The 20,310-nt window shown below is 39.3% G+C and overlaps 1 protein-coding gene across 3 annotated transcripts in view; it reads right to left on the reverse strand.

The window, feature by feature from the left end:
- The window catches only part of INPP4B (inositol polyphosphate-4-phosphatase type II B), a 329,709-nt gene that overhangs the window by 64,446 nt on the left and 244,953 nt on the right, over positions 1–20,310 (reverse strand). For all 3 annotated transcript variants that reach the window (XM_032768984.2, XM_075066288.1, XM_032768983.1), the window contains 5 exons: positions 15,227–15,399; positions 14,450–14,573; positions 12,369–12,486; positions 7,459–7,599; positions 2,576–2,673 (listed from right to left, as the gene is read on the reverse strand). In XM_032768984.2, coding sequence (XP_032624875.1) covers positions 2,576–2,673; positions 7,459–7,599; positions 12,369–12,486; positions 14,450–14,573; positions 15,227–15,399 — 654 coding nt within the window. The remainder of the gene's footprint in view (positions 1–2,575; positions 2,674–7,458; positions 7,600–12,368; positions 12,487–14,449; positions 14,574–15,226; positions 15,400–20,310) is intronic.

The raw sequence follows: 20,310 nt of genomic DNA on the forward strand, positions 1-20,310 counted from the left end.
CCTTCTAACTAAGAGACTATGAAGGGTATGCTCATTCTTTCAGACCCCATTCTCATGGCCTTCCAAGCTTATAAAGGTTACTCCTTAATCCCTGTGTTGAATTCTTCTCAAGTGCCTGGCAATATGGGCCTTAGGAGGTTTCAACCCGTTCCCTATTGGGTTTCTACGTCTGTTTCATAGGTGTCTCTTTGTCAGACTTGTGCTGAGAAGCCTCTGTAAGGTAGTTCCCAGCCTCTTTGGTTGCCACCACTTCTGCCTGAGCTTTGGCCTTTTTTTCCAGACTGTTGCAAGTCAATTAATTAGCCATAGAGGGGGAATAATTGCTCTGTCATTAGCCTTTTTTGTGTCTGTTGAAGCACAGGGTTCATATACACCATCACAGACATGTGTAGGCTTGCAGAGCATAGGGCAATGTGACAAGAGATGTGAGAAGATATGTAGAGATAAGCAGATACATGAAGGCCCTTGAAGATGACGACAAGAAGCTTGAACTTTAATGTAGTGAAAAAGTGATAAAACCTTTATATCATATCACATCATAATGTGTTCCAACTGTCTCCTTTTTCAGAACAAAAAGATGTTTTTAAAGAGAGAGAGTTGTAAAACATGGTTTTGGTACGATTTACTATATCCTTTAATGGAAAGGTAGAACATTTTAGTACCGACAACTGTATAGGCTTAGAGAGGAAAACCACAAAAAATAACTTTGTTTAGATTGCAAGCTTCTTGGGGACTGACTTTTATGATTATCTGTTTACCACATTGCTCTGCAATTTATCACATGAATATCACCACCGCACATGTGGTATAAATATACATATTAATAATCGTGTATATATATATATCGCTTAGAAGTTGCTCTTGTTCAGTGGTTATCAAATGAAACAGAAGTCTTCTACACTCAGTGCACAGACAAATAATATAAAACAACATAATGAATTAGTTCTGTGTCCAGAAAGAATAATAAAGTCTCCAAATCCTACCAAGTTCCCTACAGAGCTGACACCTACCATAATCTCACCCCGATACTCACCCTGCCTCCTAGAAAAAAAGCCAGAGAACACTTCAGCCTTGCAGATTGACTTGAAGGTCAACAGAATAAAATTGACTAACCAGGGCAGAAAGCAAATTCCACTATTCGATGACTCTTCATTGAAATCCCCTTGCCTTCAGCCCCTGGTAGTGAAACCATGTGGGAGTTATATCACCTGGTTCTGACAATCCCATATGCAGTAAGAGGCAATTGTGGAGTAACTGGGACCCAACCCATTGCATGCCCTATATGTTAAAAATAACATCTTAAATTACTCCGGGACACAAAATAGAAGCCGATCACAGAATAAAGGTGGTATATGCTTCCTGCAAAAAATATTTATTAGCCCAGAGGCTGCTGTAGTCAGCAGCAGAAATCTATAAGGAATAGACACATCATAACAACAATACACACTTACACTTTTCATCTATAGATCTCAAAGCCCTTTACAAAGGTGGATAAACATGGCCATCCACATTTTACAGAGAGAAAAAGTGAGACACAGAGATGGTAAGTGAACTGACCAATCTTGAGATGACAAAAAGTATGGATTATCATGATAAGGTCTGCATCACAAAGAAAAAGAAAAAGTCACACATAAATGACAGATCCTAAACCAAGCCCTGATCCTTGTAACCTAAATCACATTAGATGAGTCAGATGAAATGGAAACCTATTTTAGGATTATACAGGCACAAGAAAGAAAAAAAATATTGAGGATGGTTCAAGTGTCTGAAAGGAATGTTTTGAAATTGAGCAAATAAAAATGTAGGGTGAATATCACTAAAAAAAACACCAATCTCATAATGGTGAGATCTTTAGATTGTGGAATAATTTCCCAAGGATGTGGTAGAAGCCCCACTGCTGGAGTTATTTAAAAGTAGATACATTAGACAAAGCACTTGAGAACATAACCCTGCTTTGACAGGACTAGATGACTTAATGGGTCTTTTCAGTGTTTGAGTTCAACAATTAAAGTAATAAAACAGTATTCTATTTACATATAGGGGCTAATCCAATGTCCACTGAAGTCAATGAAACTCTTTCCATTGACTTAATTGGACATTACAATGGGTTCCATTGATAAGGTCCAAGCTGCAATTCAGTCATTAGTTTTGTACATCTTGTTAAGTATTCAGAAATGAATAAAAAGTTAAGTGAATAACTGGAGCTAATTGACTCAAACTTTTGACAGGTATCTGTGCATGAATATCATAGGATACCTCTATTTATGTTACTATAAATATTATGTTGTTAAATATGCAAAACATGATAATTTACTCCATTGTTACTGTTTCACCTTTCTACTATGACCTGGATCCTGCAACTTGTGCTATGCGAATGGACCCCTACTGACTTCAGTGGTGCCCCATGTAGTCACTGGGTTCTCCTACTTAGAGTAAGTTGCAGGATTGAGGTCTAAATGTAAAGAAGCTGCATACTAACACTTTTAAAGTTTCAGCATTACAATTTGCCATGGTCTATCATCTGTAATTCTTATTAAGATCAGTTTGAATGCTACATTATTAATTTTATACTTACAATCAGGAGGCATTTTTTCAGTAAACAATTTGTAATATTCTTTAAGAAATTCAAAATTTTCCTGGTTAACACTTTCTTGCAAAGTGGTATCTCCAAACCTAAAACAGCAAAAGACAATGTTGGAAATAAAAATAAAACAAATTCTCTAAACAACACACACCCCACTTCGCACCCTTCTCTAAAACCAAGAAACAAAACACATACCTAACTCAGCCTCAGCTATGGCTTCCTTATGCAAATAGAGAATTGTTTTTCCTCTAATATTTGTTTTAATAGATTTATATAACAGAAAATAACTAACCTCAAATACACATTACACCATTAACAAATACTAGTTAAACCATTCCTGAACATCCTTCCAAAAAAACACAAGCTAACAGACAAAAATCCCTGCTTACTTTCATCTCATGACTATTCATTAAGTCTCAAATCCTGCTTCCCTGTAGACAGCTAGAGTAAATGGTCTTTGTGCCAGGATTTGCTGTGGAAGTCTGAATGCCAGCCTGCTTTTGTACAGAAATCACCAACTTTTACATCTCAACCACTTTTGATGCTTATAATGCCTTTACTTCAGCGGAAGTCTGCAGCTGAAACTGAACTCAGGCAAGATGGAGGTGATGTCAGCAGGAAAAAATTTTGAACACCTAACCACTACCATTCCAGCACCCTCTGCTGAGATTATCTGCTGGAAATAATCAAGGTTCATATCCTTGGATCCTTCTGGACTCCTCTCCTTTCTCCTGAACAGTTAGATTCAGCTTTCAGGGATTCCTTCTGCACCAGCAACTAGCCAGTAAGCTGTCTTTTGCTGTTAGATAGCGGCCTAACCACCGTGACCCACACCTTTGTGACCTCCAGGCCAAATTAGTGCAACTGCATTTAGGTAAAGCTAAAGTGCGCACACTTTAAAAAGGGTTCAGTTGTTCTACTATGCTGCAACTCATTTTTTCAGCAACAGAGGTTGCTGGGAATGTATCACCCAAATGCACACTAGTCTGGCTCCTCACAGGACACCCAGTCAAATTCAGGATGTCTGTTCTCATCTCTAAGGCTCTTCATGGCATTGCCCCAGGCTACCTAAGAGAATTCTCTCTAAGACTATGATTTTCCATGACAATTATGTTTCACAGAAGCTACTGTCCACAACTCTAGGGTGAAATGCTGAGAGTGAAGACCGTGTTCTTGGCAGCAGGCTCAAAAACTATGGAACACTCTTTTGGAGAGCTGAGACTAGCTTCAGAGATCACTGCCTCTAGAGTAACATGTAACTTCACTTCTTCAAGTCCAGTTTTCCCATAAACACCAAAGCAAAAAGGAAAAGACAACAAAAGAACAAGGGAGCGGCAGTGAGAGCAGGCAGGACATGGAGAGGGGAGAAAGAGAGACAGGAAGATGAAGAAGTGGAAGAAAAGGAAGAAAAAATTCCAGTGATCCACCAGGAAAAGAGAGAAAATCAGAAGGTCTTTATTGTGTTGTGATAGCCTGCAGAATGTGCTCAAGTATTATGGCGATAAGTGTGATACAAAGATCCCGTTACAAGAGACCTGGACTTGACATAATCCACAGCTATCTTGTGCTTAGCCACCATAAGCTGGAAGCAAGGACACCATGAGAAATAATTTGGCCCTGCTTAGGCAGACAAAAACATCTGCACAGACGCAGTGTAACTAACAAAGATAGCTGACCTTAGTCTGGGTGCCTCTGTCTGTATGTTTCTTGCTAGAGTTGCTTTACTAATAAGTAGAAATTATCAGTTCTTTGCTGTTGCTAGGGAACCAATCAGCCAATTATAACTTATTCAGAGTTATGCTATGTTTTGAATTACTTATAGAAATATTAGATAGAAAGTGTATTTTGGAGAAGTTTGGATTTTCTATGAGCAAGAAGACACCGACAATCTTCACAGCAGCTAAGAGGAAGGCTAGCCACTAGAAACCTGCTGCTGTCACTTGACACCACCTCAGACTTTGGGTAACTATATTTTGGGTAACTAGAGTATTGCTAATTTTGAAGTGTTCTTTGTATTCAATAAAAAACATGGATTTTTGGGTGAAAGCACTCTTGTGTAAAACAATCATTTCTCAGACGGAGGTGCTGTGTCCCCGCACTGATTTATCTCCTGACACTGCCTGGAAAACAGAGACTAGTTATCATAGCTCTGAGTTCAGATAACCCCAGATAACCATCCAGATAAGTAAATAATGTCATATGGCTGTTCCACAGCCACTGTTGCATCCACTGGCTGCAGTAGGATCAGCCATTACTGTGCCCTATTTAATCTATTTATCATAGAAATATTTCTGAAGTGTACATCACCACAATATCTAGATGCTGTGAAGGAGAGGGGGGTAATCTTACATAGGTAGTTTGGCTAGCCTAGCTACATTGTCATGGATAAATTACCATGCCATCACCCTTCCTCTCCACCTTTGCACTGTCCACATCTGTCCCAGCTGAACTGTACTATGGAAGGTGCGTGCGTGAATGCAGAAGCACATGCAGAATTTGGGTCAAGATTCTTTAGCTTTTGTGTGATACAGTGTGGGAAAAAGATGATCTATGTACATAACTCCTAAATGTAATCCTGTATTTTAACACTCTGTCATGATTTCTTATAATGCAACCAAAGTAGATATTAACTATATCTCCTCTTCTCTTGAAGCTTGCCTATTATTTTCTCAGTGTCTCAGTATTACTCTTAATCAAATATATTCCCAGCTATGGCTCACTGAAACTGGAGATGTTCAGTTCTATTGAAATAACATTTGCTAGTAGAACATTAATAATCAAAAGATGATTTCTACTGTTATTTACGTTTCCTATTATGATTATTTCTCCCCCCCCAATACTTATAGATAAACTTTTACTAAAGAACACATCCAGTGTTTCCAATCTTAATTACATATCTCTAGTATAAACGTGAATCTCTACAATTCAAGGGAGTCCAGTGAAGTTAGATAATATTATGAACTCCAAGTTTTATGTTTATACCTGAAATGGCAGAATAGTTATTTCTCCATAGATTAATCCAATTTGATTTGCTTGACAGATATGTTTTCTTAATTTTTCATTTTTATTATATGATTTTCTTTTGTATATGCATACAGAAAAGAGAAGTGTATTGGTCACTGTGGACAACAGCACCATCCTCCCTGTCACTCAGGCCCATAATCTGGGCATCATCTTCAACTCAGCCCTTTCTCTAAATCCTCTCATCCAGGCTGTACCTAAATCTTGCTGATTCTTTCTGTTTAACACCTCTAAAATGTAGCCTTTCATAATATCCATCCACATAGCTAAAACTCTTCCACGCTCTCATATCACATCTCGATTACTGCAATACCTTTGCTCTGGCCTTGTCAAATACAATCTTGCCCTGCTCATATCCATTCCGAATGCTGCTGCAAATGTAATTTTCTGAGGCTGTCACTTTGACCATGTCACCTCTTTCTTTGCCTCCCTCCACTGGCTTTCCTTTTTCTACTGCATCGAACATAAACTACTTGTCTTCACTTTTAAGGCTGTTAACAGCCTATTCCCACCTTGCCTATCATCTCTCACTCACTACTGAGATGTCAACTCCTGCCTCTGATTGGCCCATGCCAGCCTCCATCACCAACTTGTTAAACTTCTCAAACAAGTCCCTTCATGCCTTCTCCCACGTTGCCCCTCACACTTGGGAGGCTGCTCCCCATAAACATCCACAATGCTACCTCATTATTCTCCTTCTAATCCTTAAAACTCTTCTTTGCCTTGATGCCTATACAAAATTTGACAAAGATTAGGCCACTGGTATCTTATTGTTTCCTTGTATTCCCTTATCTATCCACCCATCTGCCGTCTCGCCTTATCATCAGCCCCTCCTGCTGCTGAAGCTACACTTTATTTTTAGCATGCCCACTCAGTCAAAGCTAGCGCGGGTATGTCTCCCACTCCCAGTGCAGACGTAACCTTATATTGTAAACTCTTTGGGGTATGGCCCATCTTTTATTTTTGTGTTTGTACAGCACACTGGAATCCTCATCCATGATTAGAGCACTACGCACAATGATAATACAAATAATAAATAAAGATATGTTTTGACTAATTGCACAGTGCACCTAGTAATACTAGCAGCATGTAACTCTGGAGGCTCTTCTTTGTAGTCACATATATTATTTAACATTTCCCAGAGCTGTCCTTCACCTAGGAAGCAGGTGAATAGTTTGGTGAATCTTTGACAGGAACTGTAGCATAGGCTGACTAGCTTGATATATAGAACTGTCTTGAGGCTGTAGCTAGGCTAGGCTATGCAAGCATATTTATACATTAAAAGTTTAAAAAAATATAACACCACCATTCATGCCATTATAAGACTATTAATAACATAATCCATTACTACTTTATTATCTATTACCTCTATTCATGAGCCCCATGCTATCAATTTACAAAATGTGAGGAAAGTATGCATCTCCCAATGCCTGTTACCTGCTCAGCATTTCAGCTTCATAGCTATGACAACAAATTAAGTGGTTTTAGGATTTTCCAAGAGATATTTCAAAGGGCCAACATCTGCTCTTTGAGAATACATTGCTTCTGTCAGCATGAATTAGAGCTAAGTGTGTGCATTAAAGAACAAATCAGGCTTTAACTGTAGGAAATAGATTGATATACTTATTACATATTTTTTCCTGACTTTTTGCACTGTTTGTTTTAGTCCATACCATCCGATTATCTCCCTTAATGTGATTTATTTTTTCTAATACGTACCAAAACAATCTGAATTGGCCCAAGGGCAAGTAATAAGCAAGATTCCTATGTAATCCTGTGAGAGACCATCTGGACTAGCACAACATCCAGAAGCAGAAACTAAGACATGTATCTTTCTAAAGGTGCTGCCTTACCTCTCTGCAAGTGTTTGCTGTTCATTGATTCCAACATTAAAGAGGACTGGGTACACATGCAGCTGCTTTCCTTCTTTGATCTCTTGAGGCAGCAATTCAAACATCTTTGCTGGAAGCTTGACCTCTATTACATAATGTTCACTAGGAAAATAAAAGGAAGCATAAGAGATGAGAATATCTAGCTGTTCAATCTAAACTATCATCCTCATAGGTCCCACAGCAAAGAATGTTTACACTTAGAAATCAACGTTTTCCCCTCCTGTTAATTGTGGTAAACCTTTATTTTTATTTATTTCTGTTTTGAAACCATTGCAAATCTATAAGGAAATAGGGTCAGTAATATAATTATACACTAGGTCTTGATAATGACTTTTTCTCTGAAGTGGAAAAAAAGGAATAAAAAAAGTGAGGGCAGTAGAAAAATTAAGAAAAGCCTTTTGTCTCATTGTCACTTGGTATAGAAATATTAATGAAGGTACTTCAAATCTTAAAATGCTGTATGCTGAGCTACACCACCATTTTTGTTTGGTTTACTCTTGAATTGACCTGAAGTACACTCTAATACCATTTGCATAATTTTTTGTACCCAGTGAAAACCCTAGGTGAAATCCTGGCCCCACTGCAGTCAATGGCAAAATCTGCATTGAGTTCAGTGGGCCAGGACTTCACTCCTTGGCTAGAAAGCATCCTCTGAAGCAAAAGTGGCACTATGAATATTCAGTTTAAAAGTACAGGATGGTTCATTACACAAATATGAATTCTGGTGTTTTAGAAGTGACATGATGTGACAGTTTGGGTGTTATATCCTTGTCCCCCGTCTGATTTTGTGAAAACCATGATTCAGCCTCTATTTTGAGTATAACCTTGATTGTGTCTTTCCTTGTACACTGTAACCATCATGCTAGATTGCCTCGTCATCTTGTTGAAGTAGGGCTTGTGCCTAGGGTCTGACCCTGAATGAGAAAGACAACAAAGGTGCCTCTTCCCTCTGAGAACAATGAGTTTGATAAACAGAGGGACTAAGTTAAAGGAAGCTGGTTCTCCCAGTTTCTCTCCAGAGGGCTGGGACTTTAATTACTCAATGAAGGCTGTCAAGCCAGCCAGAGGGGACTGAAACCAAACACTGCCAGGAAGCAGAGAGCATGTCAAGAGGAAGAAGACAAGGAGGCACTTACCCACCTCACACAGGGACAGAGCTTAAGGACTCTCAGAAGGGGTTAGCGTAGACTCACTGGAGAGAGCATACACGCATTTGTTGTTTTTTCATAGCTCTTATACCCGTGTACTGTTTAAGAGTAATGTGTGGGTGTGTTTAGGAAGTTCTTTTGTAAATCCTCTGTGTTCCTTACATGTCATGCGGTCTCAGAAGAGTTAAAACTATAATCTGGCATGGTCACATGGGTGGAGCTCTGGAGAGAGTGTGCATAAGCTATGGGGGAAACTTGGAAGGGGTCTTGGAAGTCTGGGCAGCTGGACCATGGTAGTACTCCACCATCCGATGAGCTGTCAGACAAGGAATCTACACTCTGGGAATGTGTCTGAGAGGCCAAAGGTAGAGAGACTGTCCAGACCTGGTGTGCTTGGAAGCATGCAGCATCTGAAGGTCGGGTCCAATAAAGCAGACTGGTGACTACACACAAGAGGGACTCAGCCAGGGGTGTGATACATGCCGTGGCTCAGTTAGCACTAGTGCAAATCTGGTATTGTTAAGCAGCAAATGCTCTATAAAGTAGGCACTCTCATGAGCAGTATCATTAGCTGTGGACTAGTTATGCAAGTCTCCAAGCCCCTGATAAGACTAATTTATGTTTTCTGTGTTTAATTCCCTAGTTTAAAGCAGTACAGAGTTTATGAGGTTTCTGCTTGTACAGAAAGCTCTTTTCAGATGACCTCTGCATAATGCCACTTGTCCCAGGCCTGCGGGTTGGAATTCCTAATTGCTGAATCTTGACTGTCAAATGCTATTGTACTACTAATCTGGTATGATGGTATGCTTGCATGAGACTGAAAAGTTGATTTGGTTTCATTTTAAAAATATGTGCTGCTAAACATCAAGTCCAGAGGACCATCATAATCACTGCACTTTACATCCAAGAATCACTATGTCTTTAGGCTATAAAAAAAATCATTGTAAGATGTCGCCTTTAGATATGACAAACTGAAAACAGTGGTGTTATACATGTGGTGATTTTTGTTTTTGTTTTGTGTGTGCTTGGGACAGAATCTCCACAGTGGTACCATCTTGTGTGACTTTTTCAATTGATATTAAATTGCACAATGACAAAAGCTGCCTTTCAAATTATCTTGAGAAATACTACTGAGCTGGGATAATAGGATATCTTCATGGCCCAAGAGCAACACTGAAGTCAGGCAAGAAGACAACAATCACTGTAATCCAAAGCACTAATTTGAGACTAATTTACTATTGCATTACCAGTTTGATTTAAATAAGATATAGTAACAAAACAAAATCTTTTTTTGCCGTGTAATTTCTTTGATGGCTGGATTCCATGTAGACAGGCTTAGTGGATTTGATTTGAGTTATACAACTACATTTCCCAGTGAATGGAAGGCTTAGCATAAAAATTAAAGGATAATTTTGGCTAGAGAACAAGTGTCTATAAACTGGTCATGAATAAATTTAGCTTTGAAATTAGGTTTCTAACCATCAGAGGAATGAAGTTCTGGAACAGCCTTCCATAGGTTGTTTGCCCCTACTATTGCTAACTAGTTTTAAGATAAAGCTTGACAAACTTATGTACGGCATTATGTGCAGGGTTGCCTGTGATAGCAGGGGACTAGATTTAATGACCCAGGAGGTCACTTCCAGTCCTGTGTTCCTAAAAATCATTACAAAATTTTAGCATTTAATACTATCTCTTGCCACAGAAAAACTAGGTTATTTAAGAAAATAACAATAAATCACAACAGCACATTTAGGTATTAATGATTTAAATTTTGGGATTATCTACTTAGCTTTACTTGCCTTGCACCTTAACCATGCAGCAATGGTAAAAAACATTAGTTGAAAGTTTTTATAATAAACTATCCTGTCATGCCTCAGAGTTCATGGAAACAAAAAAAACGCTAAGGAATTTTTAAAAATACTACTTTTTTCTTTACTACTTTTGTTTATAATAACCCTTTAAGCATGTGAAACTGAACATTGTTTACTGAAAGATGTTTTGGGGCTGCAGCACACATTAGAGCTGTGACGTTTGGACTGACTTATTTTCATACATAAAATTGAGGACCTAAGCATTTCCCTGCAAAGCAAATTACAGATAATACTCTGACTTTGGAAGCTTTATAACAAAAAGAGGTAAATGAATTTTCTGTCTAGCAGCTCTGCATTTTCCCTGCAAGTTTCATTTTAGAGACCTCTATTACATAAGATCAACTAAAAAAGGACAGAAGTTAGTCAGAAAATATTTTTTTTTGTTACAGTGATCAGAAAACTGGTAGGTTTTGACCCTACTTTTGCTCTTTACATTTAACCTCCTGTGCCCCTGATCGGTACCGTGTCATCACATCTCTAACAGGAATGGGGCTCAGCAGAGGTAAAGCTTCCTTTTAATAAACTGATACCACCAATTTCATTCAGTGACTCACCCACCAGTAAGCATAGTATAGTCATGATAGCCAGTAAGTCCTCTTCCTGACAACTATCTGTTCTGTCAATCCATAATGCCTCAGGCATCTTAAAGCCCATGTCTATTTCAAAACCTGGACCTCCTAGCATGATAGTTCAATCAGCTGCAGTAATGGCACCAAGCCAGTAACAGTGGCTGTTGGATTTGTCAAGACTTTTGATGGGAATGTTTACAAAGAACATATTTCTTCTGTTCAGAGTCTACTTTTTCTTAATTATTCCTGATGTTTTCCCGTCATGCTCTGATCTTCCTGGATAGTTATTTCAATCCCTTTTCGGAAAGTGCACAGCACGAGAATGAATTGTCAGGAATAATAAAGAAAAATAGTGGTGAATACCCCTTCCTTCCCTCAACAGTGACAATACATCTTTTCTAAAAAGTTACTGCTTTTAGCTGAATTTAATTTATGGTCATCTTAAGAATTATAGCACTATTAAGGAAATAATTCCTGCACAGGTAAAAACATTTGAAGTTTTAGACTAGGATAACAACAAAGAAAAGAAAGTTTATCACATGTAAGCTATCCTTTTCAATCCCCGTATGTTACAGACCCTATTTCTGTATTCAACTTATGTACTAAGCTTCAGTACTACTTCTTTGAGAAGCAAAGTGTACTAGTATTTAAAGCACAGGTAGAGATTAAAAATATCTGTTCTTTACATCCAGATCTGCCTCAAATGTCCTGTATGATCTTAGGCAAATCATGTAGGTTTAATTTTTCAGAATTTTGGATCGTCTTAATTTTGGGTTCCCAGTTTAGAGGGACATCAGGTCAGATCTTCAGAGATGCAGCGCCACATCTCCACAGACGTGAATGGAAACAGAGTGCTCAGCACCCCTGAAGAAAAGGCCTCCAGTGTTTCAAGCTGGGCCCCTGCATTGAGACAACCAAACTTAGAGGCCACTTCTGAAAATTTTGGCCCTGTGTGCTTCAATTTCCCCATATATAAAAATGGATAATAACAAGTACACAACTCACAGGGACACTGTGAGAATGAATATGTATTAATATTTGTAACTGACATCCTCAGCTGAAGGCACTAGAAAGTCCAAAGCATTATTACCATTACAGGCTCTTCAGGACATTACTGCCTTTACAGGCCATCTATTCACTCTTCAGACAAGTCACATTTATAGCATTTCCCACATAAGGAAACACAGCAACAAGAAAAACACTGAGTTTCCACTTGATTTTCCTGGCACAAGTTAAAGCTACATGTCTCTGGGTTTGTGCTTCAGGAAATGGACAATACTTACCGCCTTCCAGTTATTACAGGCAAGAAGTCATTGGATTTGGCTTCAATTATTTTAAACGTTACTTTCTGTAAGTCTGAAATGCCCACAGCCATATCTTCTAGCATCCCAATTTCCTCACCTGTACAGAAAAATTACAAAAGATGTTAACAGATGCAGATGTGACTGACTAGCTAGTGTCTATACCTGAAAGGGTTCTAGTACAATAATAAGTGTAATACATTTCAAACTGGAGTGACTAAAATTACTCTACTAAATTCACATTTAAGGTATCTAAATAAAAATAGGTCACCGAATGACCTTACCAGTGTTTGTGGGTGTTGGATACTTCTGAAGATCAGGTCATTACATTCAAGGAACACAACTTTAGGGCAGCCAGGTTTCAAAATTTTGCCCATATTGACAAGCCCTTTAAAGACTGTTCTGCTCTTGGAGGGCAAATATTTTGCGTATTATAATGGGTGCACCTCTGACAGACTTCAAACAGAGAGCCCCTTTACTGAGGTAATCTTATAGTGGGGGACAAACAGTAAAACTTGATTTTGGGACTGGCAAAGGGCTGCAAGATACCGACTGTCCCTACTTAAGTGGGATAGTCGCTATTTTCAGAAAAAATAACTCGGCCTGACTTAAAAAAATCCATTCTTTTCAGCGCATTTCAAACTGTGTTGCAATTTTTCCCTCCAAATGTCCCACTTAATAGCTATCCGTGTTGGCATCGGTGATTCAGAAACCTCTTGGTGCCAACTGGCAGGGTTACAGGTATGTAGGGTTACAGGGTTCACCAAAAGGGGTCATGTAAGGTCTCTTCTGAAAGCCTGTGTCACCCTGGTCATTATAATTATTACAAAATCTATGTGCAGATAATATATAAAAAGACGTGTGTGTGTGTGTGTAAACATGGGAAATTATGTTCTTAAGTCCTTGTAGTTAAAGGGAAGTCACTCAAAGGTAGACTGTCTTAAGAAAAACTTCTCCATATAGGAGGTGGGAGACACTTATCTCCCTAGCTTACTATTGTATATTGAGTGTCTTGTAGTAGAAGTTTCTCAGCATACGAAGTCAAATACTAATGAAGAGCTTGCAGGGGACTTCAAAATAAAATTAACAGAAACAGGTAAATAGTGGGATTTGAGGGGGGGAAGGGGTTATCCTATTTTCAATTGAAAATCAAAGGTATGGTCTGGTTATCTAGTGGTGAAAAAAGACACTCTGGAATCCTTCACCAAGGAGATAAACTGACAGTGGGTTTGCTTCACGAAAAAGGGGTCTCAGTTGGCTGAAATCACTGGGAAGAACTTTGGGTGAGATAAACTTCTTTATACAGGAGAACAACTTGTTAGTTAAGTTTAGGCTATAAAAAGCACATTACAATTTTGTTTCAAAAGTAATCCTTTGTTTCCGACATTTCTGTTTGCTATCAAATGAATCTGCTATCCTTCGTTAAATAAACCTGTACTTGCTTTCTCTATAAACAAATCTAAGTACCGTGTATTAAGCAAAGTTGTGTTCTAAGGTGAATTAGTAAATTGTGGTGTATTGCGTCACAGCATCTATGAAGCAGTTGGAAATTTAAATAGATTAATGCTATCTTCACATCACAAGCCTGACATGTAATTTCCAGAAATACTGACTGGCAGTAGATTATAGATTTAGTAGCTATTTAAACTGGGTATCTGGGTTAGTTGTATAAACCAATTATGTGGGTCAGCCTAAACACCTGTACTAGTATAGTTTATAGTATTTTTCAAATATAAAAGTCACAATAGTTGTATTGCGGAAACTAGTCTGTTGTATTAATGACATTACAATTCAGCACTCCACATTGAATAATTAGAATGTATGTTTTCAAAAGAAACTGAACAAAAACAGATTATTATACTTTATTATGCTGAACTGACATATAGTACTCTCTCAATGGCTTTAACTGTGCTATTGTATGGAAGCCTGCTGTTTTGTATTAGGGTAATATTTGTTGATTCAATAAGGCAAATTACTGAATAAAAGTTAAAATAAGAACCTACTGGGTGAACTTCTTGGTTTGTAAAGAAGACTAAGCAATGTTGTTCCAGGGGAATACTTACTATACGTGCTGAGAAGTCCTTCGTATTGAACAATTAACCCAACAGTATGAAGCTGCTGTAGGAAGCCTTGATCATGTAAACTTGTGTGCAATTTGATTATAAACCCACAGACCAATCCAGCAAGCTAAACAAACAAAACAAACAAAAAGATGGCAGAAATTTTGTGGGGAAAACAGATTAATTAGTGTAATACAAGAGTTTCATAACTATGTTTGCTATTTTTCTACAGGATACAGGTTGTACTTTGGTGATTGAAGAACAAGATGGAAATTACTGTTTGGCTAATATATATAATCTCAATTGCATATTATGGTATTTTGTAGGGTAACATATACATAAAATATATGGATCTCATTCTGACCTTAAATTGGTTTTACACCCATGAAACTTCATTGACTTCCGGTGGGGTTACTTCTGATTTACACTGCTGTAACTGAGATCAGAAAGATGCCCTTAAGTCTATTAATATTTAAGGTTGGGGTTTTCAAAGGAGCCTAGGTAATTAGGCACCCAACTCCTATTTAAATTAGATGACATTTATTCATTTAAGTCCCTTAGGCTCCTTTGCAAACCCAACCTAAAAGTCAAACCCAACCTAAATCAATTAATTGCTCATCATAGTACAGAAAATTAAAGTGAATGAATTAAAACAAATGAAGGAGTTGTGTTGCGTTAAAAGAAAAAATGAATACCTGCATGTATGCCATGATTAATTACAATAATGAAAATAACAAACAGTAATCACAACAGAAAAACAGTGACTGAAGAAGCACCTACTGCTTGACTAAAGACGATGTCTCTTCGTAGGGTCAACATCAAATGCTGTGGCAAGCCACATGCAAGTTCCTGAAGTAGAACAAAAGTCATTGATTGCTTTGCCCTTGTCACCACCTCTCCCATGCAGTCTTTGAGTGTAATTATGAGGGGATAAAGCTGCTCATACCAGTCACCTGGAACAATACAGAACATGAAGACTAGTTATACTGTAGAAAAACCTGTAGATAAAAGCTTCTTCTCAGGGACAGAGAAGTTGGCAGTGGCTGTGTAGATCCTCCAGTCCTTCCAATCCCATTCTAACCATTATGTTAGAGCAGGCTCTATGGAATGGTTATCCTGGGGAAAATACTCATCTCTCTTCCTTCCCCTGTATATCTCCCCTGAGTCTAAACTACATACTCAGGGTGGGAGCTGGGATTAGATTTAATCCCAAACAAATACTCCTGTATAATTCTAACTGCCGTATTTACCTGTGTTATGATTTCCATAGCACTATAGTTATTCACAGCTCTGTAAAAAACTCGTGGAAAGGCATGGGGCCAGATGTGTAAATTGTTATAGCTCACTTGAAGTTCATGGAACTATGACTGAAAAAGCACAAATATAGCATCCATCTATAAAAACGGAATATAAGGACAACCTGGGGAATTACAGACCAGTCAACTTAACTTCAGTACCTGGAAAGATAATGGAGCAAATAATTAATCATTTTGTAAACACCTTGAAGATAATAAGCTGATAAGTAACAGTCAGCATGGATTTGTCAATAACAAATCATGTCAAATCTACCTAATAGCTTTCTTTGACAGGATAACAAGCCTTGTGGTTAGAGGGGAAGAGGTAGATGCAGTATATCTTGACTTGAGAAAGGCTACCTCGCACAACCCTCTCATAAACAAACTAGGGAAATACAACCTATGTGGAGCTACTGTAAGGTGGGTGCATAACTGGTTGGAAAACTGTTCCCAGAGAGTAGTTATCAGTGATTCACAGTCAAGCTGGAAGGACATATGGAAAAGGGACCCCCAGGAATCTGTTCTGGGTCCGGTTCTGTTCAATATCTTCATCAATAATTTAGATAATGGCATAGAGATTACACTTATAAAGTTTGCAGACAATACCAAACTGGGAAGGATTGCAAGTGCATTGGAGGATAGGATTAAAATTCAAAATGATCTGGACAAACTGGGGAAATGGTCTGAATTTACTCCACACAGATTAGGCCTAAACTGGATTATTGTATCCAGTTCTATATGCCACATTTCAGGAAAGATATGGACAAATTCGAGAGAGTCCAGAGAAGAGCGACAAAAATGATTAAAGGTCTAGAAAACATGACATATGAGAGAAGACTGAAAAAACTGGGTTTCTTTAATCTGGAGAAAAGAAGACATGATAATACTTTTCAAACATATAGAAGGTTATTACAAGGAGGAGGGAGAAAAATTGTTCTCCCTTAACCTCTGAGGAAGGAAAAGCAGCAATGGGTTTAAATTGCAGCAAGGGAGGTTTAGGTTGGACATTAAGAAAAATTCTTAACCTTCAGGGTGGGTAAGCAAAGGGAGGTCGTGGAATCTCCATCACTGGAGATTTTTAAGAGTAGGTTAGACAAACACCTGTCAGGGTGACTGGAGTGCAGGGGACTGGACTAAATGTGCAGGGGACTGGACAGATGATCTCTCGAGGTCCCTTGCAGTCCTCTGATTCCTAATGTGTTCCTGAGCTGCTCATTCGTAGCCTTAGAGATCTCTCCAGGTGGTCCAATAATCACTGGAATCGTTTTTTGACATTTTACACCAGCTAACAATTTGCTCCTCATTCCTGCACTGAAGAGTTTATAATCTAAGTTATACAGAGCTGAACAAATACAGCTTAGTTGTGAGAGTGGGAGCTTCCCACATCTGACATGAGATCAGCCTTGGAAGGCAAGGAAAAGAAGCAGCTGGGTGCAGGATTAGCAGACTAATGTATGGTATGGGCATTAGTCATTCTTCTCTATCTTTTTTGAACTTCTTTCTATTTCTTTGTTTTGGATATTTAAGGATAATAAAATGACTTTTGGAATTATCTGAAGGACAGATATTGGTAAAGAAAATAACTATGTATCACAATATTTTGAAATATATTTTGATGTTTTATTAAAGTGCATATTAAAAATAAAAGATTTTCAAATAATGAAATACTTTAAAAAATGGAATGCTTGGGTGAAATAAAAAGGAATACAACAAACATATCTAGTGATGGACGAAAACTGGAATTATTTATCCAAACTGGCCCCATCACTACTCCACATTTGGACTTTGTAGGTTTTAATAAAATTACATGTGAATCCAAACCACTCAGGGTTTGCCTAATCTCTAATACATCACACCCAGATTCACCCTCCTCAGGAATCTGTTCAATTTTCATAACCTGACCTTAAGAATTCAGATGTGTAGAAAATACCAAGATTATACAGTGTGTGACAGACTGAATAACATACAGCAAGCCACCGTATTTGCTGTGGATTGGTGTTATTAAGGATCACAGACTTAATGAAAATATGTTCCATTTAAATATATTGTGATAGACCCAGGCCAGTTGGGTAGAGCAGAATAGTCCTGTTGGGATCCAGGAAGTGGGAGGGGTTCCCTTAGGTTGGAGGAGGTGTTTGGCGGCAGGTGGGCGAAAGCTTCCGCCTGCCCATTGCTAAAGAACCTCCCCCCAGCCTAAGGGGAGGATCCACAGGTCCAGCATTCCAAATAATTGTGAGGGACAACTAAGGAGTTAACAGGAATGGGAGTGAGGTCACAGAGATAAACGAAGGGAACCTGACAGGGACCAAGTAGAGAATCCCGGATAGTGCCCACTGCTCCTCGAAGGTGTCAAGGGAGCCAGCAGATGCCGCCCAGAGGAACTCTGCACAGATACGTGAACAGACTGAGGAGTGGAAATAGGCCTCACAGTTGCAGGAAACCCCCATCAGCCAACCTCCTCTCCCTGGTTTTGTAGATGGCCATTTTGGCCAGGCCTAGGAGGAGGCTGACAAGGAGGTCCCGCGACTTTGTTGAGCCATGGATAAGGAGTGCGTAGATGGACAGGTGAGGGGAAAAGTGCAACCAAAACAGTAATAATATATCTAAGAGAAGCTGGAATAGAGGCTGCAACCTGGTGCACTCCAGATATACATGAGCCAGGGTCTCTCACACACCACAAAAGGGGCACGTGTCTGGGAGGGGAGTGAACCGCACCAAGTACATGCCCATGCTCCCGGCTCCGTGAAGGAGCCACCAGCTGATGTACACCAGAGTAGTAGAAAGCAGATATACGGGCCATTGGATAAGCAGTTTTCTGTTCTCTGGCTGACCAGAGCGGGGTGGACACATGACTCCAATTAGCCTACAAAGAGTCAGCTGAGGCCGTTAGGCTAATGAGAACACCTTATTCCAATTAACCTGCAAAGAGTCAGGTGAGGCTGTTAAGCTAATGTGAACACCTAACTCTAATTAAGGCTCCTCTGATATCGTAAAAGAGCTGACTCCGGTTAGGCTGGGGGAAGGAAAAGGAAGCCAGAGGAAAGGAAGTACGACTCCCTCAAGCCACTGGACACCCTCAAGCCACTGGAAAGGGAGCCCTAAGGTAAGGGTGAAGAAGGCATTGAGAGAGAGAAGCAGGAGAGCTGTGGGGAAATGGCCCAGGGACGTGTAGCAGCTCTGGAGGTGAAAGGTCAGCTGCCAACAGCTGCTGCCACTAGGGTCCCTGGGCCTGAACCCAGAGTAGAGGGTGGGCCCAGGTTCCCCCAACCCACCATTACAGAAACACCTCCTGGAAGAAGACGACAAGCCCCTGTCAGGACAGGAGACTAAACTGTTCTTGAATAAGCCCTAGAGACGACAGAGACTGTGGGAATTCTCTCACCAACCTCCTTGCTGACTTATGATGAAAAGGGCTCAGTAGACTGTACCCTGGCCCTAGAGAGAGAAGGGCTATGTGGAGGGTCACAGTGAGCCACTGAGGCTAGCACAGACCTCCTGGAAGTGCGGGACCCACAGAGACAAGGTCGGAGATCTGCCACAATATAAATTAAGTTGGAGATAATGGCAAATTGTTTCAAGTAACATTCCCAGCCAGATCAGTGAAGGACTAATTAACACTGGAAAGGGAAGACAGAGGTGTTCTGAGGGGAAGTTCATTTAGACTATGATTTGAAAAGATATACCCATGAACTAAATTCTGACCAAAAGTGTATGTTATGAGTCGGGAACTATGAAGGATAAAAGAAACTTTTGAAATGCTAGGTTGCAGGAGGTAGGAAATAATTATGAGGTCAGGGCAGTCATTTAATGGTCTGGATTTCTTGATAAACTGGGCCCATTCAAACAAAATGTGTTTTAATAAAACCAAATGAAAAGTTGTATATCTGATAAAAATGAATGCAGGTCATACCTATTGAGCTGGTGACTGTATCCTGGAAAGCAGTGACTCTGAAAAGGATTTAAGGGTGCCAGGGGACTAGGAACTGGACATGAGCACACACTGCAGTGCAGTGACAAAGTCCAGTGTGATCCTTGGACATATAAACTGGGGAGTAGTTAGTAGGAGTAGGGAGGTGATTATATCTCTGTATATGACATTGGTGAGATGGAGACTGAAATGCCGTGTACAGGTCTGATGTCCACATTTTTACAAGGATGTTGAGAAATTGGAGAGGGTGCAGAGAAGACCCACAAAAATGACTGAAGGCCTAGAGAAAATGCCTTACAGTGAGAGATGTAAAGGGTACAATCCGTTTAGCTTATCAAAAAGACTGAGAGGTGACTTGACTACAGTGTGCAACTACCTTCATGGGAAGAAAATACCAAGTGCTAACAAACTTAGCAATCCAATGGAGAAGTCATAAGAACCAATGGCTAGAAACTGAAGACAAATTCAGATTAGAAATTAAGCATAGATTTGAACTGTGATGGTAATTAACTATTGGAACAAACTAATAAGGGAAGTAGCGGTGGATTCCCCATCTCCAGATGTCTTCAAATCAAGCCTGGATGCCTCTCTAGTTCAAACAGGAATAATTCAGGGAAAGCTCTATGATCTGTCTTATGCAG

Source organism: Chelonoidis abingdonii, chromosome 5, assembly GCF_003597395.2.
Source record: "Chelonoidis abingdonii isolate Lonesome George chromosome 5, CheloAbing_2.0, whole genome shotgun sequence".
NCBI classification, from domain to species: domain Eukaryota; kingdom Metazoa; phylum Chordata; order Testudines; family Testudinidae; genus Chelonoidis; species Chelonoidis abingdonii.